Genomic DNA, 12,355 nt, shown 5'->3' with positions numbered 1-12,355 from the left:
CATTTTTTGCTGACTTTTGCTTGTTACTGTGACTTGTGGGCTTTGCAGGTGTAGAAAAAGTACAGAACCGAAATTACTAAATTCATTCATTCATCGGCGTTGTATTCCTCGCAGTTCGGTCAGTGCTCATCTCCCTAGTTTCGTGCTTCAAATAGCTCATCCAAACACGTTCAAAGTTTTTCCTTTGTTCCTAAACTTCAGTTGCAATTCGCGTCATACAATTTTCCCCAATGTTTCTATGATATAACTGCCCCAAAATGGATAATATAACAAAAGTGAAACCAGTGTTCTGCGTTCATCTTCAAAGCACCTAAAATTTACATATAAACACTACTGTTTACTGATTTAAATGCCATGCCTGGGCAATTTATAAAAGTCAAAGAAACTCGGGCAGTCGTTTCAAGGGAAGCCTTCTCAGACTCTATCAAAAAACAAGACCTTTCAAAATGTGACACAGACTCCAATTACTCCAATTCCATGGGAGATATCTGCAGAATATGCCACTGTGAGGCAGACACTGAAAATCCATTGTTATCTCCTTGTTATTGTTCAGGGAGTTTAAAGTATGTACATCAGAATTGTTTAAGACAATGGTTGGCTGCTTCAGACACCAGGTCTTGTGAACTGTGCAAATTTAATTTTATTCTACATACAAAGATTAAACCATTGTCAGAAGTAAGTATGTTTTGGCTTCAGTATTATTGTTATTTGTTTTTATTTGTCACAATGCATTGGAATATAGTAATAGGTCATTAATGATGGAGATTATATAGTAATTGAAGTGGAACTTATAAGAGTTTTCAAATGTGTTAGAAAGTCATGTAAATATTTGTATCAAAGTTAAGATAGTAGATTATGCTACAAGGAGCAAAAGTGAGTCTTTTTTGGTTGAACCCAGAGATTGAAGGCTGGTGTGAAGCTAAGGTCAACAACAATAATATACACAACATGTATTGGAGTAACATATACTTTCTTTTACCCATTACTAATGCAATTTTAAATTACAATCAATGTTTTAATAACATTTTTGGTTTTTTCTCCTAGAGGTCCCCATTAGAATGAAACAAAGCTATAGGCATCTCAAATTTAAGTACTGCCACTAGCACCCATTTATTTTGCCACTTCTAGTTCACATGGTAAGCTATTGAATGTTCAATTCAATCCCTTTTTCACAAATGTTTCTGATATTGATAGGGAAATAGGCATCATTATATAATTGTTACACAAGTGGACCATGCAATGTGACAATAAGTTTAATATTGCAACACCACAAAGCCAGCTGTGAGTTTATGCAACTACTTTTAGTCCTTGGCTTAAAAGTAGCACTTTATGTGCGTGTTTTGTGGTGAACGGAGTTACCCTTTAAAGCTGCTTAAAACAAACCATTTAATACCTACTATACTCCTCAACTATTTCCTGGCAGTTGAGACAATTGTAGTATTTACACCTGAGGCAATGACATTTTTCAGAAAAAAGCAATGCTTTAGGCAATATTCAAATAAGTCCCATATTAATATAAAAGTTGTCTTTAATTCCACGGGGTATTTCGCAATAATACTTATTATTATAATATAAACAAGCGAAGTTGTCAGGTCAACGATAATTATATTTATCATTATTTTCAATCGAAGAATAAATTGCTTGATAAGTACACTGCTTAAAATAATCTAGGCAACAAGGACAATTGTGGACAAAACCTCACATTGAACAATGGGCCAATGTGTTGTTCACAGATAAATCTCGCTTTGGTTTTCGACCTGATGCTCGTAGATAACGCGTTTCGCGTAAAACAGGACGGTTAGGATGAGAGAAGCTCTTTTAGGAAGTTCGTAATTATGGAGGAGATTTCATGATGGCATGGTGATATCATATTGCATCACCAAACCAAGCTCGTTTGTTTGCCACAAATGCTAAATGCGGTACCGCGACCATGTGCTCGAACCCGTTGTCCGTCTTTTTGCATAGGCTCTCCAGAGCTCCTCTATATGCAACACATTACTCGTCCACATGTTAGCCAGGTTACTTCGCGTTGGTTTAGGTTTAACAATGTAACTCTTATAAGTTGGCCAACACTACTCATTCGACTTGACTCCCATAGAGCACGTATGCGACGTGCTGCGAAAGCAATTCAATTCGTTCATCTATAGCAATTTGGCTCTTCAAAACATTCTCAGGGAGTAATGGCAATTTTTATCACAAAACGTTATAGTAGATAGGGTTATTTTGGGGATGTCAAGACGTTGTGCTGTTATTAATGCTCGAAGTGGTATTGAAGAAATTTTCTTCGAATTTATCTATCCACTATATTAAGATTATGTCCTAAATTATGATTCTCCCTTAGATTCTTTTGAGCAGTGTATTTATTATTGGTTCTTCCTTTGCATTTGTGGCGCAAACAATCTTTGGTTCCTCTGTCTTTCCCGATGTATTACCAAAACGAAAACTTTCTCACTTTTCTCTTTTAACTCGTAGCATTCTTTGTAGAAGCATTAATTATGCATGAAAGGTTGTTATTGAACTCGATAATATACATGCATTTTCCATTTATGGCCAACAAATAATGATAAGAGTTCTCAAGTCTAGATATTTACTTCCCAAAAGAATTTAAAGTAGAAGCATATTTTTGACTATAATCTTCATGTAGTGGCATTAATTTACAATAAATTTACATATAATTTCTTCGATACCTACCTCAAATGGGTCGATATCCAAACCGAGAGTCATCTGAGAATAACACATTGATGCATTCTTGCGTCCACTATATACTTGTCACTATATACTTGACACTATACTTGTCTTTGTTCTCTGTGTTATTTTGAGCAGTGTATTTGAAATGAAAGGTTTGTTGTTGGTCAATAAATATTAATAATTTATTTCCAGGGATTTTTTTTTAAATTTTTATTTCATAAATTATTAACAACAACAAAACAACGAATGAGTATCTCTTATAATAACCACAATAACTACTTCAAAAATTGTTTAATTACATTAATAAGGCAATTTTCACTTCAGTTATAAAGTTTAGTCCAGACAGGACCATTGAACCTGTTTTTGAGTTTATTTTAAAACTCATTAGGCAATTATTTATTCCATATTGCCAAAATATCAGTAAGCAGGTGTTTTGAGCGTTGGCCAAAAATTCAAAACTGCCCAGCTTTAAGGAGTTTGCCAGATTTACAGATGCCACTTGGTCAAGGCAAATATGTGGTGTTATGAGATCAAGGTGAATATTATTTGGCAACATAAATCTAATTACTGGTATAGAAACATGCCTAATAATATATAAACGCATGTTTCGACCTTACAAGTCAGCTTGGATAGGTACTTGAGAAATGGTACCTACAAATATTTTGTCAGTTACATATTATACCAATTATTCAATTTAGAGCCATGGCAACTAAAAATCTTTAAATTCTTGTTCGACAAGGTACACGGTCTGAACCCCCAGTGAATGATCTCACTTAGGCCTTGGTGTGCAACTGATCGGGGGATGGCAAATTCAGGAACGGCTTCGCAAGAGATCTATATTGTTAAGTTAAAAACGCATTTAAACGAAATAGCTGGAAGCCAGTGTAGCGATTTGCAAAGAGCCCCTTTAGACGTTTTATAGATCTTAAACACCTAAGCGTAAGCACGCTGAGGCGAATTGTGAGCTTAAAGCTGTGCTAAAATGTGCGTTATCCACCAGTTGAATATTTTTATATTGTTGTACAATCACAGCACTTAGGGCCAATATTTCCACACACTGGCGACTTTATCCGGAAAATAATTTTCATAGGTACTACCAAGAAGTACTCCAATGATGCGCCTCTATTCCGGTGCTCTTATGGAAATTTTTCTCTTGGTGAAATTATTTAGATTTGATGGTATGAGTATGGAAAAATTTACCAAGAATCATTTTCATGGTAATCATGAAGTAAATGCAGAGCAATCGCTGCTTTTTTAGATAATGCCAGGCCGTTCGTCTAGCGGAACTCGGGTCGATGGTAATATGGGTCTTTTATTGCGGTACTGTGGTCAAACCCATTTGAACACAGTACGATCTTTTATTATAGGTGATAAACTTTATTTGGTCTAAGAACCAGATTGTCCTCTCTGAAGTGGCCATGTATTCTATCGGAAACCGCAATGTCCCCGGGCCCTAACGTTAGGACTATAACAAAGTTACATAAAATTTATATATGTATAAAGAATATTTCAGCTACACTTTTAAACGTAATTTCTTCAATTTCAGTGGCGAATTTTAGAGATGAGTAGTGTAGAGCGCCAAAGACTGTTATGTGCCATATTGTTCCACTTTGTAGCAGCCGTTTGTGTCGTTTGGTCCCTCTTTGTGCTCATTGATAGGGCCGCAGAGGAAGTGCAAAGAGGTTTAATTGGTAAGTTTAATCTTAAAAAGTATTCAGCATTAAATTAAGGCAGAAACGGTTTGTGCCCGAATTAAACTCATTGTTTAAACAGCGAGTTTTAATCGGTTATTCAATGAAAACAATAATTATGCGGTAAAATAATGTCATTTCAATGTTATCAACGCATAATTTTTTTGTCATAGCTGGAACATTAAAAGGCTTTCAAGGTTTTTGGCATTACATAAAAGTTTTGTTAAAATAAAATGCTTAATTTTTCCCAAATTTGTATATATATATCGGTATAATATTGGAAACATTCTCCATAGTTAATAAATGTCAATTTATTAACATAATATAGAAGAACAAACCAACGAATTTACTACCGCTCGACCGCATCTCTGTCCTGTACCTCGACTGTCCATTTTCTCCCCCAGTCCAAGAGGGGATACTCTGACACTTGGTTATTTAGTAGCGGCGGCAGCAGTAACCTCACTCTATAGTGCTTCACCTCGAGATAGCTCTCTCAGTTTACTTGTCACTATCTTACATTTAACTCTAATACCATAATACTAGAACCTTATGAGCTACACACTCTCCGATGTACACAATATTGATGTGATTTCCTTTATCCCGTCTTCCTTTTTTGCTGCTTCATTTCTGTCCCCATCCCACGATTGCCACGATAATTAATATTTAATTTAACTATATATTGCAGCCTGGCCCTTCTGGACAAAGCTTGTAGTAGTCGCTGTAGGATTCACCGGAGGTGCTGTATTTATGTATATTCAATGTAGGCAATACTTACATCTGTTTTCAAGATGGAAAGCCCATAACAGGTAAGTGCTTAACGAAGTTTCCGACGTGGATGAAACCGTTTTTTTCTCAATTTCAGAGTAATTTTAGTACAAAACGCACCGGAGAAAGTACTTCCGATACCCCCGTCGCCAAATCTCATCAGCACAAAAGAGAGTGGTCAAAACTTACTGAGTCAAGTTGTAACGCACGCAGAGTACAGCGTTCCTCCTTGTGATACAAACTCGACCTCTCAAAACGAAGTACAAGTTTGTTATATGTTCGAGAAGGAAAAGCTGACGAAAAGCTTAGATAGTTGCGCTTCCTCTATTCAGAAAGCAGACGTGCACGTCGAGGACTTGTGCGAGAGTCCCCAGCAGGACTCCGTCATATCAGAGGAGTACTTAAAAGTCAGAGATAACTTAATTGCTCTAGATATTGAGTGTCCTTCGAATAGTAGGAAGTTTTACACGTGCAAGACTGAGGCTATAGGCAGTAACACTTGTAAGTCTCTGCCGAACTTGCTGAGTTCAAGCCACGAGAATCTGCTAGTTTGAAGCTGAGGTTTTTGTTTGTGATATTACGTAATTATATTTTACTAATTGTAACATATTTAGTTGATTAAATATGATTTATTAAGGCAGAGACATTTTATTAACCCAATATTTCGAAGCTGGATTTACAGGCCACATATCGCGATGTGAATACCCATTCTGACGAGTGAGAGGAGAGTTCCTCCGTGAATCCTCTAATCATATTGCTCACCGCCTGTTCATAGTCGATTAGTTGTAGTGTTCGTGTCAGAGCCTCGATAGATGTTTCGATGAGCACCCATAAAAAAAACCATGAATATTTCTTATCAACACTAATAATTCGAGATCTAACGTTTCGATTTTTGACAACCATCATCGGCTTCGTTCTTTCTTATGGGCGCCATCTTGAATTTTCACATTTTTCAATTCATCCTCTTTTTCAGATCGCAGTGATGCGTCACATGTAAGGTTCGGGCTCGCAGGTGGGATGAAAACTCCGTTTTTGGAAAGAGTGCAAGTAAGTGAAGAAAATTGTTAGAGGTGCTCGAAAGATTTATCCTCTGCTTAGAGGTGTACCTCTAAGTGGGGCCTTCTCAAATTCTGCAATGATCTCAAAATGTCCCTTCTTATTTTGATCTTTAAAGTTGTGATGGGTTTAGTACATACATATATATATATACTTAGTACCCCTTTGTTAAAAATCCAATGGAGAAATATTTGGTAAGCATGCCGGCCAGCGCATGAGTCATTAGCCGGAATGACTAACAGGAAATATTTCGGGCAAGTAATCAGACATTCTCCTGGCTAACCCTGCAATTTCATTCCACTAAATATACTGAGTGTTCACGTTTGTAGGAATATATGAATTAATCGTTTGTTATTGAACGAGTACGTAAGGAAGAGACTTTTTGTGCGCAATTTCGCTTCGGGTGGTTCGGGTGACTCACAAAACGAACGTCCTGTAAAGCATCCCTTTTATTAGGCAAAATAAACAGTTTATGCAACATTTCGATAATGCTGTTGTTTTTCGCATTATCTACCGTGAACCCCTCACTCTTCGCATTTATACATTTTATATAGCAGTTCTAATCAGCAAAAATAGAAAGATTTTAGTTGATAAACGCTTTTATATTTAGCGGCAGTTGCAGGTGTCATAAATAGAACTTATACCTAAGTGTAGAACGCTTATTTCCAGATATGCGTAGTTTTGCTCGAAATTCGAATTTTTTTTTAATAGAAAAATAATCTCGTATACCGGTTCGCTGCTTGCATCGTCATAGAGATAAATCATTAGTGTATCACAATAACTAGACATAAGAAATCTATGACTATTCATTAATACGTAAAAGTTATCCTTACACATGAGCTACATGTTTGCACTTGAATAAACCTCCTGAGCTTCCTTTGCTGGTTCGATTTGTTTTGCTCCTTTGTAATTTCACTTTTACCGGCCAAGCGTTTCCCTCAAGTGCAAAAACGAAGCTCTGTCCAGGACTTAAACCTAAACCTATAATAGCATGCCATATAGAGAAACGTTTATTCATGGTAGTTTAACGTACATACCCACAGAGAAATGGCCCTAATAATCTCGAGAATCTTGCGTAAATATGCATGAACTATGGATATAGAAAATAAATTAAAAAGTCGAATAAGTTAACAATTATTGTAGGTACATCAGTTGTGGGACCTTCGAAGAGGTGACGAATAATAAATTAATTATTTTCCTTCGATCATCTAGTATCGGTACCCATTGGCTCCCCCGCCACCGCTGCCTGCACCGCCAGGAGCGGGGTATCCAGCTTCGCCTCCTCCACCTCCTCCTCCGCCTCCAGCAGCTTCTTCGGCTGCGTTCTGTTCCAAAGACTTCAATATTTCTGGCGGGATTGGAGGAGCTGTAGGCAAATGGTCGCCTGCAGAAGTTCGTTATTCAGACTTTGGGAAAACACTCAAATGGTAGAGACCTTTAGGGACAAATCCGTTTTCGTCTGCCGTATACTCGATCTTAATCTCTGTGCCGTCTGGAGCGGTGTAGGAAAATGACCCCACAGCAGATTGGGCTTCAGATTCACTTCCAGCGTTCTTCAATTCTCCAGTTTCCTCGGCCTTGATTCCGTTGCTGGTTTCGTAGCTGTAAATGAGGAGTATGTTAAGGGCCAGTTTGACCCTGATCGAATCCACGTTACCTCCATTGATAGTTTCCGCTTCCATCGTTGTTATTCTCGTAAGAGAGAATTGTCGCTTGGGCGTCTGCAGATGCTGCAGCATTCGCACCAGCTGCGCCACCACCTCCGGGAGCACCAAATGGTGGCCTAGAACCTCCATTTCCTATTCGTGCGAGAAATAAATATTTCAAAATCCAAAAAGATGTAAAATATGGGTTGTTTAGTTCTGCATTCCACGACCATCACGAGATACTACCTGAATGTAACGGCTCAAGATAAAGTAGGTTGTGTTAGCTAACCGTAATAACATATCCTCCGTGTCTTCTTTGCAACTGGTTTCGCAACTTTAGCACCCTGCTGGAGACTTATAAACCCGGTACTCTACGACGGTACAACCTATCACGACTTGCACTGATTTACATTCGCCAACGAACTGATATGGTTATGTGGGATGCAACCGAAGAAAGGATGGTATCAAAGAATAGCAGGAATCGCTTATTTACATGTACCGAGTGTTGTATTTTCAATGTAATTGAGGGGTTTCCGGTATTTCTCGAGTAGATGGAGAAAACCCGTGGTCACGGCCCTTGGCCCGATTTTTGAGACAATTTCAATTATCTCAACGCCATTTTAACATCTCGACTCGTTTGGGATATACAGGATGTTGTTCGTTTTTTCTCGTTTTCTTTAAAGCCCCTTTATTTTTTCGTTTGTGAATATTTTGAATTTTTAGCAAAAGCATCTTTTGCGTATTTTATTATGTACAATCCAGTGGCGTACTAGAATTTTTTTCCAGCTTCATTTGTTTTCGAGTCAGAGACCAAAGTTGCTTTTTCAATGGAAACCCTTGTTGGGCATGACTCCACTAACCTGAAATTTGTTTTAGTCTTCTGAAAGTATATAGTTCCAGATATTTATCGCGGTAAATGAGGAAATTAGAAAATTGCGACACCCAAATCCATGTTTAACACTTAATTTCGTCCATTCTTTCCTTCACTCCTCTTTGAACCGTCCAGATTGGAAGAATTGTGGTAGATTGCGAACACCAGCAAAGCGACGGAAAAAACTTTCATTATGTCAGTTTTGGATCACTGTTCGTACCATGAAGTATTTTAACCGACTTCATTCTGAGGAATGTGCCCCCAAAGGAAAATTAGTTCCTACCTCCTGGCTTGCCACCTCCTCCTAGAGGTGGTCTTCCTCCATTACCCCCTCCTGAAGGAGAGTATGGTGGTGATATTCCAGGTCCTCCTCCTGCACCGTTGGCCCCTGATGGAGGGAGATAATTGCTGTCCAGGCGAGCTGAAGAAGTGTATCCTAGGAGGACTGTCACCAATAGCTTTGAAGGAAATTTACGAAAATTAATATTATTCATGTGGATAATTCCTCCTCACATGAAGAGTTTGAGGAAAACTAGATATTTCATAGGTTTTTATGCGCGTTTTTATTCGTAAATTGGCTACCAGAGTTTTTATCACAGCATTGAACGATTTCTCCAAAGTTTCGAGAAGTCCTTGGCCCGTCCACAAGTCTGGAGTATTTTTATCCAGGCAATTCGACGATCATGGTCATTTTCTTTTGGGTTTTAATATTGAATATACACTAAAATCTTGGAAATTATAGTCCCATTTTCGTGTTTTCTGCAATCATAATTTCTAGTTTGAGTTTTATTTGCGGGGAAAATGGAAATGTTGTCGATTAAGATTTCAGTGTTCACGAGCTTTAATGGTCAATTCAGCTATCCGAAAATAATTGTGTGCAAATGGGCCTTAATTGCTATACAGCGTGTTTTAGATAAGAATATCCAGCATAAGGATCTCGTAAATAGTAATGGATGCGGAGTTGGTTCGCCTTTGAATCTATGCAGAGGCTAATTAGACGGGTGCGTAAGATAATAAAAACTAATGAAAAAACAGTACCTGGCGTGAATTATTGAGTGTGACTCATCGAGGAATGTTCGATAAAAAGTCATTTTAAAAATAATAAAAACATTCCTAAGGCCGTATTGGGGAAAAAAGTTTATGGTGTTTTTTGCCCAAGGAAATATCGTAGAATGAAGCAAAGACGCTCATACGGAAACTTATAAAGACTGAAATAGAAAAGTAGTTTTGGTTATTATCTATCTTTTCGTATAGTTGCACAGATAAAAATCACATGGGTTTAAATCTGGTGATTTCGCGGGACATCTTGTAGGCTTATTGTGACGTACCCATTTGTTAGAAAATTGATTACTTAAAAAATCCCGTTTAATTACTGCTTTTCGTACGTGAATATTTTGGTCGTTTATGAAATTTTTTTTCAAAATTTTGAAAAAAAATGTCATAAAGTTTTTGCTTCGTTTTTCAAGGCCTATGTTGTATTAAAAGGGAAACTCCTAATTAAGATATTCACCCTGTGTAATCTAAATTTGGGGGAGGGGAATAAAGACATGATAAACTATTCTAATTTTGCTCAAACAAAAAAATTCTTCCATGCACATTCCTTCCACCTCCCAATCGCTCTGCAATTCTAGTAAATCTCAACTCACCAGTCGTGCATCCCACATATTCAACCACCGAACTAAACGCCAATAAAGCTGACACTATTTTCACTTAAGGACAAACTTACCATTTATATACTATACCCATTTACGGAATCAATAAGCCATTTTGCCCCACTATTGTCATTTAATCATCAGAATAAAAAACAGATCGCATCTTGAAGATGCCACAAAATGTTTATGGTTTGTTCGCTGGGTTCGCATTAAGTATGTTATTACTAAATATAGAAAAGGTTGTCTTCTTTCAGCTCACGTCTGGTGCAAGTAACGTATTTCTATGACTTCAAATAAATTAGATACATCTTCTTAAGAAGGGTACCCATGCGGGTCCCATGAAGAAAATCCTTTCACAAATCCACTGATGATGTCCCATTGCATAAGAGACTTTAAGTCAATTTTTGCAAAAGCATATAAGTGTGTAAGGTCTTAATTGGTACCTAGATTGAGTAACTTTGTGAGTGGATTATTGGTTTTTCATCATTTTGTTGATATTCGATTGAGGACATACCAGAAGCCACCAATTCAGGACATAGCAGACATCAGCATCTGGTGATTTCTGGTATGTCCTCATCAATCACCAAATGGTCTTTTCTATCATCAATTGTGACTTTCCTTTCCAAAAGTCCACGAGAAGGTAGCAAATGCGCATTTGAAAATACTAATGATAAATACATGAACGCCATGAGCTACAAATACAGTCATTTTTAATCAAAGATGTGACTCCATTGCAAAACTCTTGCAGTTTATGGGATGCCGATGGATTTACGAGCAAAATTCATCAATCATACTACCATACTCTTCGTTCATTTACACATTGATGAGATTTTTACAATTCTATTACGTTTTATTATCGAGGTTTAGTGGTCACTGTACGTATTATGACGCTCGATGATGGTGACATTCTTAAAGCCCAAAGACAATGTTATCTATATCTACCATCAACAAGGCGCTCAGGGTCTCATCTGCAAAGATCGCGCCCTAAACGATGGCCAGGTATTTACCTACGTCATTGTACGGTGGAAATTATAGCGAAGTGATTTCAAAACTTTCCTGTTAGTCGTGTTGATGGAGTTGTGCAAGAATAAGGAGGATCTGCATGGAAATGTATCGGTCTCATTGTCGTTGGTTCGTACCCTTCACGATTGCACGCAAATGTGGTAGGTATAGTCTTGAACTTTGCCGACATCTATAAACCTCAAGATTTATAAGTTTATTGGGTTAATTAACAAGAAATGTCTTTGATGGAATGTTGGTCGCAGCAAAAATTGACTACGGCAAGCATTGGGGTTTGGTTTAGAGCTCGCGTATGTGGATTGCACAAGCTCTCAAACGAGCAGCCCCCGACTATTGCCCAACCTATACTGTTTGGTAATTGAGCCAAAAATCAAACCGCTCCGTAAAACATGTAAGATCGTGTTTATTCTTGTAGGGTGTTTAATATTGGAGATTCTACAAAAATTTTATGTGTTAGTGCCTGCAGGGCCGGCCTTACCAAGTCATCGTCGCTCCCTGCCCACAAGAAAAAAAATGATCAGAAGTTTGCACCGCCTCGAATCCTCGCCCAACCCCGCACGCAAGGCCGGTACTGGTTACCTGAGAAATTAAGCAGAGTCGCCAGATGTTCAATGTTCAAAATTTGATGTTCAGTCTTTGAGAAAGAAAAAGAAATGAAGCGAAAGCAATATGGAGATCGCGCAAACGAATAATTCGAATACTGGAAAAATGCAAATATAGCTTCTTAAGGCTGAAAGCTGTTCCACAAGCAAATTCAAGAAATTTTGATTCCAAATTTGCAGGCGTAACCAGTAACTCATTAACTAGGAGACGTTCGGGAGTTATCTGAAGAAAATGGTGCTCTTGTGGAAAGAAAAAAGAGATGAGGAATGCATCCAACTCTGAAGTAAAAGCTACGAGCAAAAATCTTTTAGAAGAAATATTCAATTTCTCCAATATCTTTTTTCATCATATCGCTCTATTCCA

General features: G+C 37.7%; 2 protein-coding genes across 2 annotated transcripts; one reads left to right on the top strand and one right to left on the bottom strand.

Annotated features, from left to right (window-relative positions):
• Nucleotides 1-9: 9 nt before the first annotated feature.
• LOC136344060 (E3 ubiquitin-protein ligase MARCHF8) lies at nt 10-5,781 on the top strand. Its single transcript, XM_066291136.1, has 4 exons — nt 10-675; nt 4,235-4,379; nt 5,065-5,185; nt 5,242-5,781. Exons 1-4 carry the CDS (start codon nt 355-357, stop codon nt 5,696-5,698), a joined length of 1,044 nt encoding a protein of 347 aa, XP_066147233.1. The 5' UTR covers nt 10-354; the 3' UTR covers nt 5,699-5,781.
• Nucleotides 5,782-6,787: 1,006 nt separating this feature from the next.
• LOC136344270 (pupal cuticle protein 20-like) lies at nt 6,788-10,439 on the bottom strand. Its single transcript, XM_066291571.1, has 5 exons — nt 10,364-10,439; nt 9,001-9,175; nt 7,858-7,999; nt 7,636-7,802; nt 6,788-7,584 (listed from the first exon to the last, which is right to left on the bottom strand). Exons 1-5 carry the CDS (start codon nt 10,379-10,381, stop codon nt 7,409-7,411), a joined length of 678 nt encoding a protein of 225 aa, XP_066147668.1. The 5' UTR covers nt 10,382-10,439; the 3' UTR covers nt 6,788-7,408.
• Nucleotides 10,440-12,355: the final 1,916 nt, after the last annotated feature.

Source organism: Euwallacea fornicatus, chromosome 16 (genome assembly GCF_040115645.1).
Source record: "Euwallacea fornicatus isolate EFF26 chromosome 16, ASM4011564v1, whole genome shotgun sequence".
NCBI classification, from domain to species: domain Eukaryota; kingdom Metazoa; phylum Arthropoda; class Insecta; order Coleoptera; family Curculionidae; genus Euwallacea; species Euwallacea fornicatus.
This window is presented reverse-complemented; position numbering and strand designations above follow the sequence as displayed.

Bases quoted from the DNA above. Each gene is read 5' to 3' on its own strand.
- LOC136344060 (XM_066291136.1), top strand. From the start codon at position 355: ATGCCTGGGCAATTTATAAAAGTCAAAGAAACTCGGGCAGTCGTTTCA. The intron at 676-4,234 runs GTAAGTATGTTT...CTTCAATTTCAG, and splicing joins AGATTAAACCATTGTCAGAA to TGGCGAATTTTAGAGATGAG. The intron at 4,380-5,064 runs GTAAGTTTAATC...TATATATTGCAG, and splicing joins AGTGCAAAGAGGTTTAATTG to CCTGGCCCTTCTGGACAAAG.
- LOC136344270 (XM_066291571.1), bottom strand. The intron at 7,803-7,857 runs GTAACGTGGATT...CCTCATTTACAG, and splicing joins AGCGGAAACTATCAATGGAG to CTACGAAACCAGCAACGGAA. The intron at 7,585-7,635 runs GTCTCTACCATT...GAACTTCTGCAG, and splicing joins AAACGGATTTGTCCCTAAAG to GCGACCATTTGCCTACAGCT.